General features: G+C 47.0%; 1 protein-coding gene across 4 annotated transcripts in view; it reads left to right on the forward strand.

The window, feature by feature from the left end:
- Positions 1–5,974: 5,974 nt before the first annotated feature.
- Positions 5,975–18,762, forward strand: part of ZNF346 (zinc finger protein 346) — a 254,243-nt gene continuing 241,455 nt past the window's right edge. The window contains exon 1 of one of the 4 annotated variants that reach the window (XM_063927942.1): positions 5,975–6,198. In XM_063927942.1, the coding sequence (XP_063784012.1) occupies positions 6,105–6,198 (94 nt within the window). In that variant the 5' untranslated portion in view covers positions 5,975–6,104. The remainder of the gene's footprint in view (positions 6,199–18,762) is intronic. The other 3 variants (XM_063927945.1, XM_063927944.1, XM_063927943.1) reach the window with 3 other exon arrangements.

An 18,762-nucleotide genomic window follows, 5' to 3' on the forward strand; every position in this document is an offset into this window, starting at 1 on the left:
TATTTGATCATTGAGGCCATTCGGTCTGATTGTTTCTAGTTTAAAGATCCATCTTGCCTCCAACTTCAACAGCTTGCTATGCCTATCTCCCCCTCTGATACTGCTGGGTACGTGGTCAATCACCATCTGTTTTAATGAGCTCAGGGGGTGTTTTTTCTCAACGAAGTGTTGAGCGACAGGTTGCTCCGACTTCCCACTCTTAATGGCTGCTGTGATGGCCGAACGGTGTAGTGCCATCCGTTGGCGTAGATCTCTCATGGTTTTACCCACGTAGCCAAGCCCACACGGACACATAATGAGGTATATGATATATGTGGTGGTGCAGGTCATCACATGGTTGATTTTGAAATCCCGGTTCTTACTGGGGTGTTTGAACGTGTTGCCCACCATCATGTATTTGCATGTGGTACATCCCAAGCATTTATAACATCCCGGTGCTTTACTCAGGAAGTTCCTTGATGTTACGGAATTGAAGCCGGTAATGTCAGCATGCACCACTTGATCTTTAATGCTTTTTCCCCTTGTGAAACAACACATGGGCCTTTTGGATCTGAAACAGCTCAATTTGTCGTCACTTGCCACTATGGGCCACAACGCTCTTGTCGCTCTTTGTGCAATTGGACTGGAAGTGCTGAATTTGCTGGTCCAGGTTATCACTTCTTGGGGACTCTTCTCTGTTTTGGATAGCAACTTTTTCCGTTCCAATTTCAGAACTTCCATTTTCTGCTCCTGTAGCAGTCTTGTGTCATATCCTCTTGTACGAAATCTCTCTGCCACTTTATTCAGTTCAACCTCTAGAGTGGCGTGATCGCTGTGGATTCTAGCTGTTCTCAAGAATTGTGATCTAGGGAGCCCCCTGATGAGGGGTTTTGGGTGATGACTGTCTGCTCTGAGTAGTGTGTTTTTATCTGTTGGTTTGGAGAAGAGGGTGGTAGAAATGTGGTTGTCCTTAATTGTCACTGTGACATCCAGGTAGTTCATGGAGCTAGAGTCGTTGAGATGAGTGAACTTAATATGGGTTGCTTGAGTATTAATCTCTTCCATCATTTGGAGTGACGCTGCAATTTTTCTAAGTGTTATCTATATATCTCGCATAGGACACCAGGCTCGCCCCGAGTCCGCCACCCGCCCATACCGCATCCTCCTCCCATGCGCCCATGAACAGGTTGGCGTAACTCGGGGTAAACCTGGTGCCCATCGCGGTACCCATTTTCTGTAAATAGAATTCATTTTTAAAAAGGAAAAAGTTATTCAAAAGGATAAACTCAATTCCTTCAAGCAAAAATTTTTGAAGATTGACAGATAAGGAGGATGATTCCAAAGCCCCACGAGTTGCTTCTATCCCATCCTTGTGGTTTATGATGGTATAGAGAGCGCTAACATAGCCTGTTATTCTGGTGTCCCACACATTTGTATTTAAATTTGTGCTATCTGAACTTTTTGGTGAGGTTCTGTTGTGGTGAACCGGACTACGGGCTGCTCTTCTTTGCGCCATTTGCTAGGGATTCACAACTTTTTAGTTTTGTGTTTATAATAAGGAAATGTATAGTAGATGTGGAAATGCTCACAATCCTAAAATGTGCCCGGCTTATGGTAAAACCTGCATGAAATGTGGTAGACTTAATCACTTTACCAAATGCTGTAAAATGAAATATGAAACAACCAATGTGCATGCTGTTACACAAACAGAGGAATTCTTTGTGGATTGCATTGAACTTTACAGTGCAGATAAGAAAGAATGGATTGTCCCTTTAACTGTGAACGAGATTGTCATTCCCTTTAAGCTTGATACTGGCGCGCAGGTGAATTTAATATTATTTCAAGACTATAAGACTTTTAGAGTAAAACCTAAAATTCATCCAGCCAAAGTGAAAGTTACAGGGTACACTGGGGAGGAAATTCCTGTGAAAGGTACATGCTTAGTGACACTGAAATATAAGGGACAACAGTTTAAAACATCTCTACTGATTGTGGATAAAAATGTGCAACCGATTCTAGGATTAAGTTCCTGTGAGAAACTAAGCTTGCTAAAGAAAGTTTTTATGGTGACATCACAAGTAGAAGATGACTGCAAATCGATGTTTACAGAATACAGAGACTTGTTTGAAGGTCTAGTTTGTTTGCCTGGAGAGCATAAAATAAATATAGACACGCAAGTTTCTTCAGTGATACACCCCTGTAGAAAAGTGCCGTTTGCGCTGAGAGAAAAACTGAAACAAGAGTTAAATCGCATGGAAGCCTTGGGTGTGATACAGAAAGTTGATGAGCCTACTGAATGGGTAAGCTCCTTAGTAATTGTTGAAAAGAAAAATGGACAACTCAGAATATGTCTAGACCCCAGAGATTTAAACAAAGCTATTAAACGAGAACATTTCAAACTACCAACCAGAGATGAAATCATGTTGCAATTTGCGGGAGCAAAATGGTTCAGTAAATTGGATGCATCTTCAGGATTCTGGCAAATTAAGTTAGATGAGGCCAGCTCAAAGCTTTGTACATTTAATACACCAGAAGGTCGATACAGATTTCTTTGACTACCATATGGAATATTGTCTGCTCCAGAAGTATATCACAAAAAGATACACATTATTTTTTAACATATTCCAGGTGTTGAAACAATGATGGATTACATTATTGTCTGGGGATCTACAAAGGAAGAACATGATTCTAGATTGAGACAAGTAATGGAACTTGTCAAGAAAGTGAATCTAAAGCTAAACAAGGACAAATGTGAATTTGGCGTGAATACACTTACCTTTATGGGCGACGTGGTCTCGGATCAAGGTGTAAAACCAGACCCAAGGAAAATAACAGCCATAGTGAACATGGAACGTCCTAACAACAAAGACGACGTCAGAAGATTCCTAGGAATGATTACTTACTTAGGAAAGTTTATTTCTCAACTCTCTGAACGAACAGCCTCTCTTAGATGGTTGTTGGACAAAGATAACGAGTGGATGTGGTCACATGAACAAGAAGAAAGTTGGCAAAACTTGAAACAGATCATTACAGAGCAACCAGTGCTAAAATTCTTTGATCCTGCAAAAAGAATAAGAATTTCAGCAGATGCTTCGCTATTTGGCCTAGGCTCAGTGCTGTTACAAGAACATGAGGATCCATGGCAACCAGTAATCTATGCATCAAGAGCACTGACAAGTGCTGAAACAAGGTATGCTCAGATAGAAAAAGAACTTCTAGCGATCACATATGCATGTGAGCGATTTCATCAGTTTGTGTATGGTCAAACATTTACAGTGGAAACTGACCACAAGCCATTGGTAGCTATCATGACTAAATCATTACATGACTGTCCCATGAGAATTCAACGAATGCTTATCAGACTACAGAAATATGATGTACACTTGCTGTACTGTCCCGGCAAATACATGTACATTGCTGATACACTTTTGTCCACAGCACGAGAAAGTGTAAGTTCCAAAAGTCTGATGGATGAAGAGATAGAAGCCTATGTTAATTTGATCGTAGCTTCTCTACTAGTGTCTCTTGCAAGACAAGAACAGATTAAGAATGAAACTGAGACAGATGACACAATGAAAGTGTTGAAAGGTATCATTCTGAAAGGTTGGCCAGCAGAAAAACATGCGTGCCCGCTGTCTATCCATGATTATTGGATGTACTGCAGTAACCTTACAGTTGTCGATGGTATTATTTACAAAGGCAATAGGTTTGTCATACCTGCACGACTAAGAAAAACTATGCTGTGCAAGATACATGAAGGCCACTTAGGAGAAGAAAAATGTAAGCGGAGAGCGCGTGAAGTTATGTATTGGCCAAGAATTGAACCAAGACATAGCACAGGCTACAGCTACATATGAATTATGTCTTACGTATAGACCGAAACAACAAGTCGAGCCACTGAGTCCTCACGCAGTGTCAGAGAGACTGTCCCAGAAAGTTGGCGCAGATTTGTTTGATTGTAATGGGAAAACGTACACTGTCGTGACTGATTATTACTCTAACTACCCTGAGGTGAAGACACTACATACAACTACTAGTAAAGCCGTAATCAATTGCATGAAGTCATTCTTTGCAAGGCATGGTGTTCCTATGGAAGTGTTCACTGACAATGGTCCTCAGTTTTCCAGTGCTGAATTTAGACAATTTGCTGATGAGTGGGAATTTGTCCATACTACGTCAAGTCCCCACTATCCACGCTCAAATGGGTTGGTGGAAAGTTCAGAAAAAACTGTAAAGAGTGTCATGAAAAAAGCTCAAGAAGGTAAAGAAGATTTCTACAAAAGTCTTTTAATCTACCGCAGTACACCTTTACAGAATGGACTTTCTCCTGCACAAATGCTGATGGGAAGGAGGATTAGAGCAAATCTCCCGATACATGATGAACTGCTTAATACACATAACTCAGCGTTGGTCAGACTGAGTAAGGAACGTCAACAGGCGAAACAGAAACTGTTCCATGACAGGCGAGCAAAAAGCTTATCTGATCTAAAATCGGGTGACCAAGTCCGTCTCAGAGATCACGAGAAAGGTATTTGGGTACAGAAAGGTATTGTGCAAGCACAAGTAGCACCAAGATCTTATACTATACGTACAGAGCGTGGAACGGAAGTAAGAAGAAATCGGGTGGATTTAAGATCTCAACCTAACCATAATGAACACAACATGACTGAAGAATACCCTTATCTGACATGTATGATGATCCTGATAATGGTGAACAAACCACGATTCTAGAAAGGTCCAACATGGTCGATGAAACACAGACTGTGTATGAAAGACCCAAAAGGGAAATACGCAGACCTGAGAGACTCATTGAAATGTGTTAGATGATGTTCTTAATATGACGTTGTTAATTGTTGCATTGAAGCGTGAAGCGTACAGGGCTTATCTTTAAAGAAAAGAGGATGTGATGTTAGTGTATTAAAATGCTTAATATTTGTAGACACTCCCTTAGTAATATGTGTAAGCCTGAATCTTCAGTGATGGTCCCTGGGACCAGGGGGATGCTGGGAAGTGGGTGGTCCAGTGTGCAGTGTGCCTGGAGTTGATGATGGAATAAACAGCACAGCAGTGAACTCACATGTCTCTGTGTCCTTATGACTGGATTTTCAAACATATGAACAAAACACCAGATATGCCCCCAGTGCCAGGTACACATGCCCCCTCCCCTTCCCCTGCTGCTCACCGCTGCTGCTGTCCTGTTTCTGCGTGTGAGGGGAGGAGGCCTCTCCTGCCCCTCAGTCTCCGGCGGCGGTGCAGGTGTCTACCTTCAATTCAGTGCCGATCCATGATCAAAGTTCACGGTCCTGCAGCCAATCAGGATCCTTGGCTGTCGGTCCGCGAGCTCTGATTGTCTCACGGGCCTGCGCTGAATTGAAAGTAGACACTGAGGGGCAGGAGAGGCGCGCGCTGCGCTCTTCTCCTCTCGCAGTAGCGGCGGTGAGCAGCAGCGGAGGGAGGGAGCAGCGGCCCGCCGGCGGTGACTACGGAGTACCCACGGCTAAATTCTTAACGGGACGCCGTACCCGCCCACTTGCACCGCTGCTGTCAACCAATACTGGTCGACCTACACACTGTCGACCTAAGTGTGGTCGATGCTATGAACCACATCCGAGAGATGGATATGCAAAAACTTTACTTATGTCAAATTACATTACGAGTCTATGTATGTTAGGTTTTCATACCTCTCAACATGACCCTCTCCAGGATGGACAGAATGCTCTGCTCCTGGACTTCCCACTTAGTTTATGATTGCCATCACCTGTGGTGAAACACCTTTTTTATCCATTACCCTGTTCAACACAGGTGCCGGCAATCATACATTAAAAGAAAAGTCCAGAAGCAGAGCATTGTGTCCCTCCTGGAGAGGGTCATGATGTTGGGAGGTATGGGTTTTATAGCTATGAATGATAGATATATTTAAAGAAAAAAAAAAAAAATCACTGTGCTGTTCGCTTTCACATAAAGCTTTGTTTGTTCTCCCTCCCGCCGCCGGCCGGTGTGGTAAGTTCTCGCGAGAGGCGGGACGTGCGGTTTGGATCTCGCGAGGCTTGGCCAGCCACACAGAGTGCGTTTTCCATTTCGTCTCGCTTCTGCTGCTGTTCGGTCGCTCGGTTGTTGGGAACAAGATGTCGGACGGCTTCGGAAACGGTGACGAGCTTGAGCTGCCGATGGGGGAGGCCGCATGCGAGGCTGGAGAGTATGAGGGTGAGGGGGCGCCAGGTGTGGAAGGACACGGGTATGCGCCCAGTACGTGGGCCTGCGGTTTGGTGTGAGCTGTGATCAATGGAAAACCTGTGCCGCCCCTAGTCCAATCCTTGGTGCGCGGCTGATCCCCAGCCCTAGTTACTGAGCTAAAGGCACAGCGATCGCCGTGGGTGTTGCTGTGGAAACACGTGTGTGGGGCTTCGGGTTATTCATGTGTCCGCGGACATATCACACCCAGCGCCTGTCCTAGCACAGATGGGGCGGCCAGATGGTGCCGGGGGTCAGGGCCTAGAGCTCACGGGGAGCTTCCAGCACATATAATGCTCCGTGTTGTGCCCCTATGTTCTTCTAGTGGAATGCCATGTACTATCGGGTGTGTGTGTGTGTATATATATATATATATATATATATATATATATATATATATATAAATTTTCGCACATAATGTAAGGATTCAACTAGCAAAATACACTACAAGCTAAGCACACAATTGAGTCCTCATGCATAGTGCAATAATACCTCAAAATTAAACTTAATGTGTTTCCCGCATTAATTGTAATACCAGGGTGATTGAGGTGAGCGGTCCCTATCTGTGAGAACAGACGTGGTGCGAGAGACACACATCTTACAAAGTCTCAGCTTACCGGTCGTGGGCCAGTTACTTTTATATATGAGGGGCAACTTTTTTTCTGGCCTCCAAGATTGTGGCTAAAAAAAAAAAAAATATAAGTGCAAGGTGGACTTGCGTACTGGGTAGACAACGTGGGTTATGTTTGAGTAGTGCCACCAGGGATTTTATTCCTGGGTCACCCATAAAAGCTCCTGATTCGCGTTTAACGCTACACTTCCAAGCAGAGGCGGGTTATGCAATTGCCCCCTTTTTTTTTTTTTTTCACTTAGGCTAAAAAATAGAGCTTTTCGCTAGTTTTAGGGCGAATGGGGATTTTCCCTTTGCAATAACTGGCGGAAAACACGTGTATTGGCAAATCCACGTGTTTTATGTCAAATGCAGGCCATATTCGACGATTTTGAGGAATTTTTCGCCATTGACTTTTCACATAAAAATAAAGGTGAAAAGGCATTGGCAAAAATGTCTTCAAAACGGATGAAAACGGCCTTAGTTGAATACACATTGGGGCGAATTCATTAGCTCTGAAATGCTCGGAGCTAATTGCTTAGCCACCTACATTTAAAGGTGTGTATGCACGGTGAGATCTTTGCTATGCATGATTTTGACTATGCGATTCCCCTTGATAGCTCAGATAGCACATATTTTGACTATTTGTACTCGAGATTTTGTCTATGGTCAATTCTGACTATACTTTGTACTAAATGGTACACTAGATAGTCAATATTGACCTGCCTGCACAGTCTTTCTAGCCTTACGATACCGACCCCACGGGAGTGCGCATCGGGATCGAATCGGTATCGCAAGCTGCCTTACATCTTGAGATATGCACTAACTTCCCTTAAGATTTTGACTATATAGTTAAAATCTTACAGATTTATCTTACATTTAGCTTACCATGTGTACATACCTATAAGTTTAAAAGTCTAATGCCCCCTACATATTCGGCGATCCACTGCTGCTGAGCTGCCCAACAGCAGATATGGATGACCCGGCGGTGTACGCGCGGCAGGGGTGATGTGGGGAGTGAAGTTTCTTCACTTTCCCCATCACACTCCTCTATAGCATTGCACGCATAAGCAACCCGGCACCAACGACGAATGAGCGGCGGGGCCACGCATCGTTGGTGCCTACACACTGAACGATATGAACAAGTTCTTGTTCATTAATGAACGAGAACGTTCACTATCGGCCAGTGTGTAGGGCCCTTAAGTGTGTACACACAGTGTGATAAATCTGTAAGATTTTGACTATATAGTCAAAATCTTATGAAAAGTTAATGCATATCTCATGGTGCTAGGCAGCTTGCGATAAGATTCGATCCCGATGCGCGCTCCCGTGGGGTTGGTACCCTAAGGCTAGATAGACTGTGCAGGCAAGTCAATCTTGACTCTAGTGTACTATCTAGTACAAAGTATAGTCAAAATTGTCACTTAGCCAAAATCGTACATAGACAAAATCTCAAGCACAGATAGTCAAAATCTGGGCGAGTTCAAGGGAAATCGTATAGTCACCTCTGTTGTATATGCAGAATATTGAAAAGAATAGCAACATCACTTTATTCTTCTCTTTTAAAATATGTGCATTTCAATAAAATTAATTTTAGTGGCTAGTTAAGACCTGGTAAATAAAGATGTTTTGCCAGAGTTTTGTGCTACTCCATGGGGTCAATTCTATTCAGCGACAGTTGAATAGCGCCGGGAATTGGCTCACAACGCTATTCAATTCAGCTCCAGTTAAGTCGGCGATGGCCCGTTCTCGCCGACTAAACAGGTTGTTTTGTCGGGAGAACGGGCATTCCCCGACTTAACTTCCCGGCGCGAGGCTGATTCACAACAGAATCTGCCGCGCGGCAGCACTTTTGTCGGGTTTCTTCTTTTATCCCCCAGGGATGATAGAAGAATTCCCGACAATTGCGGGACACTCGTCGCTGTATTGAATAGCGCCGGGAGCAAACTCCCAGCGCTATTCAACTGTCAGTGAGTTGAATCGACCCCTATGTGTGCAGTCAATAAAAATGGATGTTGGCCTGATCAAATGAAAAAGATGGGATTTTCAGCTGGAGGTGATAACTGGTTTAAATGCAGACATAATTTGCCAACTACACGTTCAGTGTGTGTGTTTTTATAAAAAATGTATATATTTAAAATGTGTGTGTATTGTTAATATATCATCTTTAATTTATTAGTAATAAGAGAAGTGATTGTTTTTATATATTTCTCTAACGTCCTAGAGGACGCTGGGACTCCGTAAGGACCATGGGGAATAGACGGGCTCCGCAGGAGACATGGGCACTTTAAGAAAGACTTTAGACTCTGGGTGTGCTCTGGCTTCTCCCTCTATGCCCCTCCTCCAGACCTCAGTTTTAGACTGTGCCCAGAGGAAGATGGGTGCACTGCAGGGAGCTCTCCTGAGTTTCCTGCTAAGAAAGCATTTTGTTAGGTTTTTTTCTTATTTTCAGGGAGCTCTGCTGGCAGCAGACTCCCTGCATCGAGGGACTGAGTAGAGAGGAGCAAACCTACTTAAATGATAGGCTCTGCTTCTCGGCTACTGGACACCATTAGCTCCAAGGGAGTGGAACACAGGTTCGTCCTGGGCGTTCATCCCAGAGCCGCGCCGCCGTTCTCCTCACAGAGCCGGAAGAAAGAAGACTACTGAGGAGGCAGAAGCACTCGGGTGCTTCACTGAGGTAACGCACAGCACTGCAGCTGTGCGTCATTGCTCCCATACACCTCACACACTCCGGTCACTGTAAGGGCGCAGGGGGGGCGCCATGGGCAGCAATAGAATACCTCTCCTATGGCAAATGACTATATACATGTACAGGTGGGCACTGCACATGTATATAAAAGAGCCCCCGCCATATTTTATTAAGTTTGAGCGGGACAGAAGCCCGCCGCCGGGGGGGGCGGGGCTTCTCCCTCAGCACTCACCAGCGCCATTTTCTCTCCACAGCACCGCTGAGAGGAAGCTCACCGGACTCTCCCCTGCTTGACACACGGTGAAAGAGGGTTTTAAAGTAGAGGGGGGGCACATAATTGGCGATTATACATTACAGCAGTGCTACTGGGTAAACCTTCTGTGTTTTTCTCCGGGGTCATATAGCGCTGGGGTGTGTGCTGGCATACTTTCTCTCTGTCTCTCCAAAGGGCCTAAAGGGGAACCTGTCTTCAGAATAGAGTTTCCCTGTGTGTGTGGAGTGTGTCGGTATGCGTGTGTCGACATGTTTGACGATGAAGGCTCGCCTAAGGAGGAGGGGGGAGTGCATGATTCAGGTCGCCGTCGGCAACGCCGACACCGGACTGGATGGATATGTGGAATGTCTTGAATGCTAATAAAAATTAATTGCATAAGAGATTAGACAAGACTGAGGCTAGGGATCAGTCAGGTAGTCAGACCATGCCTGTCCCAGTGGCACCGGGACCTTCTGGGTCTCAGAAACGCACATTATCCCAGATCACTGACACAGATACCGACACGGATTCAGATTCCAGTGTCTACTATGAGGATGCAAAATTACAGCCAAAAGTGGCTAAAGGTATTCGTTACATGATCATTGCTATAAAAGAGGTTTTGCATATTACTGAGGAACCCCCTGTCCCTGACACGAGGGTACACATGTATAAAGAGAGAAAGCCTGAGATCACCTTTCCGTCCTCATTTGAGCTAAGCGAATTGTGCGAAAAGGCTTGGGAATCTCCAGACAGGAGACTACAAGTTCCCAAAAGGATTCTTATGGCGTATCCCTTCCCACAAAAGGACAGGATACGATGGGAATCTTCGCTTAAAATAGACAAGGCGTTGACACGCTTATCCAAGAAGGTGGCACTGCCTTCCCAGGATACTGCTACCCTCAAGGATCCTGCGGATCGTAAGCAGGAAGTTACCATGAAGTACTTTTGGTACTATTGTTAGGCCGGCTATGGCATCGGCCTGGGTTTGTAGTGCTATCGCAGCATGGACAGATTCCTTGTCTACGGAGATTGAGACCCTAGATAAGGATACCATTTTAATGACCCTAGAGCATATCAAGGATGCTGCGTTATATATGAGGGATGCTCAAAGAGACATTTGTTTACTAAGCTCCAGAATAAATGCTATGTGTATTTCTGCTAGGCGACTCTTGTGGACCCGACAGTGGACGGGGGATGCTGACTCAAAGCGGCATATGGAGTCGTTGCCTTACAAGGGTTAGGAGTTGTTTGGAGAAGGCCTCTCGGACCTTGTCTCTACTGCTACGGCTGGTAAATCGAATTTATTACCTTATGTTCCCCCACAACATACTAAGAAGGCACCTCATTACCAAATGCAGTCCTTTCGTCCAAATAAAAGCAAAAAGGTACGGGGATCGTCCTTTCTTGCCAGAGGTAAAGGCAAGGGAAAAAAGCTGCACACAGCTAGTTCCCAGGAGCAGAAGTCCCTCCCCCCCCCCCTACATCTGCAAAATCCACTGCATGACGCTGGGGCTTCCCTGGGGGGGCCAGATCAAGTGGGGGCACGTCTTCGATTTTTCAGCCACGTCTGGGTTCACTCACATGTGGATCCCTGGGCAGTAGAGATTGTTTCTCAGGGATACAGGCTGGAATTCGAAGAGATGCCTCCTCGCCAGTTTTTCAAATCGGCTCTGCCAGCTTCTCCGTCAGAAAGGGAGTTAGTGTTAACTGCAATTCAAAAATTGTTCCTGCAACAGGTGATAGTCAAGGTTCCTCTTCTCCAGCAGGGAAAGGGGTATTACTCAACCCTGTTTGTGGTTCCGAAACCGGACGGTTCGGTCAGACCCATTTTGAATCTGAAATCCCTGAACCTGTACTTGAAAAAGTTCAAGTTCAAGATGGAATCGCTCAGAGAGGTCATCGCCAGCCTGGAGGGGGGGGGGGGGGGGGGTTTGGTTGGTTGGTTTCCCTGGACGTAAAGGATGCTTACCTTCATGTTTCGATTTTTCTTCCTCACCAGGCGTTCCTGAGATTTGCGGTACAGGACTGTCATTACCAATTTCAGACGTTGCCGTTTGGGCTTTCCACGGCCCCGAGAATTTTCACCAAGGTAATGGCGGAAATGATGGTGCTCCTGCGCAAGCAGGGTGTCACAATTATCCCATACTTGGACGATCTCCTCATAAAGACGAGATCTCGAGAGAGGTTACTGGACAGCGTGTCACTGTCAGTGAGGACGTTGCAACAGCACGGCTGGATTCTCAATATTCCGAAGTCCCAGCTGGTTCCTACAACGCGTCTGACCTTTTTGGGCCTGATTCTGGACACAGAACAGAAAAAGGTTTTTTCTTCTGATGGAAAAGGCTCAGGAGCTCATAGCTCTGGTCAGGAACCTATTAAAGCCAAAAAAGGTTTCAGTGCTTCACTGCACCCGTGTCCTGGGGAAGATGGTGGCATCGTACGAGGCCATCCCCTTCGGCAGGTTCCATGCGAGGACTTTTCAATGGGACCTACTGGACAAATGGTCAGGGTCTCATTTACAAAATGCATCAAAGGATCACCCTGTCTCCCAGAGCCAGGATATCTCTCCTGTGCTGGCTGCCAGTGCTCACCTCCTGGAAGGCCGCAGGTTCGGCTTTCAGGACTGGATCCTGGTGACCACGGACGCGAGCCTCCGAGGTTGGGGAGCAGTCACACATGGAAGAAATTTCCAAGGACTTTAGCCAAGTCAAGAGACTTGTCTTCACATCAACATCCTGGAACTAAGGGCCGTATACAACGCCCTACGTCAAGCGGAGATCTTACTTCGCAATCGACCAGTTCTGATACAGTCAGACAACATCACCGCAGTAGCTCATGTAAACCGCCAAGGCAGCACAAGGAGCAGGGTGGCAATGGCGGAAGCCACAAGAATTCTTCGCTGGGCGGAGAATCATGTAAGCACTCTGTCAGCAGTGTTCATTCCGGGAGTGGACAACTGGGAAGCAGACTTCCTCAGCAGACACGATCTGCATCCGGGAGAGTGGTGACTTCATCAGGAAGTCTTCGCGCACATTGCTAGTCGGTGGGGACTACCCCAAATAGACATGATGGCATCCCATCTCAACAAAAAGCTACAAAAGTATTGCGCCAGGTCAAGAGACCCTCAGGCGGTAGCTGTGGACGCCCTAGTGACACTGTGGGTGTTCCAGTCGGTATATGTTTTTCCTCCTCTTCCTCTCATACCCAAGGTGTTGAGGATAATAAGAAGAGGAGTGAGAACAATTCTCATTGTATCCGGATCTGGAAGAAATGCTCACAGAAGATCCGTGGCCTCTTCCTCTAAGACAGGACCTGTTACAACAAGGTCCTCTCTGTTCCAAGACTTACCGCGGCTGCGTTTGACGGCATGGTGGTTGAACGCCGGATCCTAGCGGAAAAAGGTATTCCAGATGAGGTCATTCCTACGCTAATAAAGGCTAGGAAGGACGTGACGTCTAAACATTATCACCGAATATGGCGAAAATATGTTTCTTGGTGTGAGGCTAGAAATGCTCCTACGGAAGAATTCCAGCTAGGCCGTTTTCTTCACTTCCTACAAACTGGAGTAGGCTCCATTAGAGTTCAGATTTCGGCCTTATCCATTTTCTTTCAAAGGGAATTGGCCTCTTTACCTGAAGTACAGACTTTTGTGAAGGGAGTACTGCATATTCAGCCTCCTTTTGTACCTCCGGTGGCGCCTTGGGACCTTAACGTGGTGTTGAGTTTCCTTAAGTCACATTGGTTTGAACCACTTAAATCAGTGGAGTTGAAATATCTCACTTGGAAGGTGGTCATGTTAGCCTTGGCTTCGGCTAGGTGAGTTTCGGAATTGGCGGCTTTATCACATAAAAGCCCCTATCTGGTTTTCCATATGGATAGAGCGGAGTTGTGGACCCGTCCTCAATTCCTACCTAAGGTGGTCTCATCCTTTCATATGAACCAACCTATTGTCGTGCCTGTGGCTACACGTGACTTGGAGGATTCAGAGTCCCTTGATGTAGTCAGGGCTTTGAAAATTTACGTGGCCAGAACGGCTAGGATCAGAAAGACAGAAGCACTGTTTGTTCTGTATGCAGCCAACAAGGTTGGCGGCCCTGCTTCAAAGCAGACTATTGCTCGCTGGATCTGTAACACGATTCAGCAGGCGCATTCTACGGCAGGATTGCCGTTACCGAAATCGGTCAAGGCCCATTTCACTAGGAAGGTGGACTCGTCTTGGGCGGCTGCCCGAGGGGCTCGGCACTACAGCTGTGCCGAGCTGCTACTTGGTCGGGGTCAAACACCTTTGCAAAGTTCTATAAGCTTGATACCCTGGCTGAGGAGGACCTCCTGTTTGCTCAATCGGTGCTGCAGAGTCATCCGCAGTCTCCCGCCCGTTTGGGAGCTTTGGTATAATCCCCATGGTCCTTACGGAGTCCCAGCATCCTCTAGGATGTTAGAGAAAATAAGATTTAACACCTACAGGTAAATCTATTTCTCTGACGTCCTAGTGGATGCTGGGACTTCCGTAAGGACCATGGGGAATAGCGGCTCCGCAGGAGACTGGGCACAAAAAGTAAAAGCTTTAGACTAGCTGGTGTGCACTGGCTCCTCCCCCTATGACCCTCCTCCAAGCCTCAGTTAGATTTTTGTGCCCGAATGAGAAGGGTGCATGCTAGGTGGCTCTCCTGAGCTGCTTAGAAGTAAAAGTTTAAATAGGTTTTTTATTTTCAGTGAGTCCTGCTGGCAACAGGCTCACTGCATCGTGGGACTAAGGGGAGAAGAAGCGAACTCACCTGCGTGCAGAGTGGATTGGGCTTCTTGGCTACTGGACATTAGCTCCAGAGGGACGATCACAGGTTCAGCCTGGATGGGTCCCGGAGCCGCGCCGCCGGCCCCCTTACAGAGCCAGAAGAGCGAAGAGGTCCGGAGAAATCGGCGGCAGAAGACGTTCCTGTCTTCAGATAAGGTAGCGCACAGCACTGCAGCTGTGCGCCATTGCTCTCGGCACACTTCACACTCCGGTCACTGAGGGTGCAGGGCGCTGGGGGGGAGCGCCCTGAGACGCAATAAAACATGTTTAAACCTTATATGGCTAAAGAAATACATCACATATAGCTCCTGGGCTATATGGATGCATTTCACCCCTGCCAGTTTTCCTAAAAAAAGCGGAAGAAAAGGCCGCCGTGAAGGGGGCGGAGCCTGTCTCCTCAGCACACAAGCGCCATTTTTCCTCACAGTTCCGCTGGAAGGAAGGCTCCCAGACTCTCCCCTGCAGTCCTGCTACAGAATCAGGGTAAAACAAGAGAGGGGGGGCACTATTGGCAGCTAATATAAAACAGCAGCTATAAAGGGAGTAACACTTACATAAGGTTATCCCTGTATATATATAGCGCTCTGGTGTGTGCTGGCAAACTCTCCCTCTGTCTCCCCAAAGGGCTCGTGGGGTCCTGTCCTCTTTCAGAGCATTCCCTGTGTGTGTGCTGGGTGTCGGTATGATTGTGTCGACATGTATGAGGAGGAAAATGATGTGGAAGCAGAGCAATTGCCTGTGTTAGTGATGTCACCCCCTAGGGAGTCGACACCTGACTGGATGCTCGTATTTAAAGAATTACGTGACAGTGTCAGCACTTTGCAAAAAACTGTTGACGACATGAGACAGCCGGCAAATCAATTAGTGCCTGTTCAGGCGTTTCAGACACCGTCGGGGGCGCTAAAACGCCCGTTACCTCAGATGGTCGACACAGACCCAGACACGGATACTGAATCCAGTGTCGACGGTGAGGAGACAAACGTAATGTCCAGTAGGGCCACACGTTACATGATCACGGCAATGAAGGAGGCATTGAATATTTCTGACACTACAAGTACCACAAAAAAGGGTATTATGTGGGGTGTGAAAAAACTACCAGTAGTTTTTCCTGAATCAGATGAATTAAATGAGGTGTGTGATAAAGCGTGGTTTTCCCCCGATAAAAAACTGCTGATTTCTAATAAATTATTGGCACTATACCCTTTCCCGCCAGAGGTTAGGGCGCGTTGGGAAACACCCCCTAGGGTAGATAAGGCGCTCACACGCTTATCAAAACAAGTGGCGTTACCGTCTCCCGATACGGCCGCCCTTAAGGAACCAGCTGATAGAAGGCTGGAAAATATCCTAAAAGGTATATACACACATACTGGTGTTATACTGCGACCAGCAATCGCCTCAGCCTGGATGTGCAGTGCTGGAGTGGCTTGGTCGGATTCCCTGACTGAAAATATTGATACCCTGGATAGGGACAGTATATTATTAACTATAGAGCATTTAAAGGATGCATTACTATATATGCGAGATGCACAGAGGGATATTTGCACCCTGGCATCTAGAGTGAGTGCGATGTCCATTTCTGCCAGAAGAGCGTTATGGACGCGACAGTGGTCAGGTGATGCGGATTCCAAACGACATATGGAAGTATTGCCGTATAAAGGGGAGAAGTTATTTGGGGTCGGTCTATCGGACCTGGTGGCCACAGCAACGGCTGGAAAATCCACCTTTTTACCCCAGGTCACCTCTCAGCAGAAAAAGACACCGTCTTTTCAAACTCAGTCCTTTCGTTCCCATAAGGGCAAGCGGGCAAAAGGCCACTCATTTCTGCCCCGGGGCAGAGGAAGGGGAAAAAGACTGCACCAGGCAGCCTCTTCCCAGGAGCAGAAGCCCTCCCCCGCTTATGCCAAGTCTTCAGCATGACGCTGGGGCCTTACAAGCGGACTCAGGCACGGTGGGGGGCCGTCTCAAGAATTTCAGCGCGCAGTGGGCTCACTCGCAAGTGGACCCCTGGATCCTGCAGGTAGTATCACAGGGGTACAAATTGGAATTCGAGACGTCTCCCCCTCGCCGGTTCCTGAAGTCTGCTCTACCAACGTCTCCCTCCGACAGGGAGGCGGTAGTGGAAGCTATTCACAAGCTGTATTCCCAGCAGGTGATAATCAAGGTACCCCTCCTACAACAGGGAAAGGGGTATTATTCCACGCTGTTTGTGGTACCGAAGCCGGACGACTCGGTGAGACCAATTTTAAATCTAAAATCTTTGAACACTTACATAAAAAGGTTCAAATTCAAGATGGAGTCACTCAGAGCAGTGATGGCGAACCTGGAAGAAGGGGACTATATGGTGTCTCTGGACATCAAAGATGCTTATCTCCATGTCCCAATCTACCCTTCTCACCAAGGGTACCTCAGGTTTGTGGTACAAAACTGTCATTATCAGTTTCAGACGCTGCCGTTTGGATTGTCCACGGCACCACGGGTCTTTACCAAGGTAATGGCCGAAATGATGATTCTTCTTCGAAGAAAAGGCGTCTTAATTATCCCTTACTTGGACGATCTCCTGATAAGGGCAAGGTCCAGGGAACAGTTAGAGGTCGGAGTAGCACTATCTCAGGTAGTGCTACGTCAGCACGGGTGGATCCTAAATATCCCAAAATCACAGCTGATTCCAACAACACGTCTACTGTTCCTGGGGATGATTCTGGACACAGTCCAGAAAAAGGTGTTTCTCCCGGAGGAGAAGGCCAGGGAGTTATCCGAGCTAGTCAGGAAACTCCTAAAACCAGGCCAAGTGTCAGTGCATCAATGCACGAGAGTCCTGGGAAAAATGGTGGCTTCTTACGAAGCGATTCCATTCGGAAGATTCCATGCAAGAACTTTTCAGTGGGATCTGCTGGACAAATGGTCCGGATCGCATCTTCAGATGCATCAGCGGATAACCCTATCTCCAAGGACAAGGGTGTCTCTCCTGTGGTGGTTACAGAGTGCTCATCTTCTAGAGGGCCGCAGATTCGGCATTCAGGATTGGATGCTGGTGACCACCGATGCCAGCCTGAGAGGCTGGGGAGCAGTCACACAGGGAAGAAATTTCCAGGGCTTGTGGTCAAGCATGGAAACGTCTCTTCACATAAATATCCTGGAACTAAGGGCCATTTACAATGCCCTAAGTCAAGCAAGGCCTCTGCTTCAGGGTCAGTCGGTATTGATCCAATTGGACAACATCACGGCAGTCGCCCACGTCAACAGACAGGGCGGCACAAGAAGCAGGAGGGCAATGGCAGAAGCTGCAAGGATTCTTCGCTGGGCGGAAAATCATGTGGTGGCACTGTCAGCAGTGTTCATTCCGGGAGTGGACAACTGGGAAGCAGACTTCCTCAGCAGACACGACCTCCACCCGGGGGAGTGGGGACTTCACCCAGAAGTCTTTCAAGTGATTGTAAACCGTTGGGAAAAACCAAAGGTGGACATGATGGCGTCCCGTCTCAACAAAAAACTGGACAGATATTGCGCCAGGTCAAGGGACCCTCAGGCAATAGCGGTGGACGCTCTGGTAACACCGTGGGTGTACCAGTCGGTGTATGTGTTCCCTCCTCTGCCTCTCATTCCAAAAGTACTGAGAATCATAAGAAGGAGAGGAGTGAAGACTATACTCGTGGCTCCGGATTGGCCAAGAAGAACTTGGTACCCGGAACTGCAAGAGATGCTCACGGAGGACCCGTGGCCTCTACCTCTAAGAAAGGACCTGCTCCAGCAGGGACCTTGTCTGTTCCAAGACTTACCGCGGCTGCGTTTGACGGCATGGCGGTTGAACGCCGGATCCTGATGGAAAAAGGCATTCCAGATGAAGTCATCCCTACCCTGATCAAAGCCAGGAAGGATGTAACTGCGAAACATTATCACCGCATTTGGCGAAAATATGTTTCCTGGTGTGAGGCTAAAAAGGGCCCCACAGAGGAATTTCAACTGGGTCGTTTCCTGCATTTCCTGCAAGCAGGACTGTCTATGGGCCTAAAATTAGGATCCATTAAGGTTCAAATTTCGGCCCTGTCGATCTTCTTCCAGAAAGAACTGGCTTCATTGCCTGAAGTTCAGACGTTTGTCAAGGGGGTACTGCATATACAACCTCCTTTTGTGCCACCAGTGGCACCTTGGGATCTCAATGTAGTTTTAGGGTTCCTAAAATCACATTGGTTTGAACCACTCACCAC

Source organism: Pseudophryne corroboree, chromosome 6 (assembly GCF_028390025.1).
Source record: "Pseudophryne corroboree isolate aPseCor3 chromosome 6, aPseCor3.hap2, whole genome shotgun sequence".
Classification (NCBI taxonomy): domain Eukaryota; kingdom Metazoa; phylum Chordata; class Amphibia; order Anura; family Myobatrachidae; genus Pseudophryne; species Pseudophryne corroboree.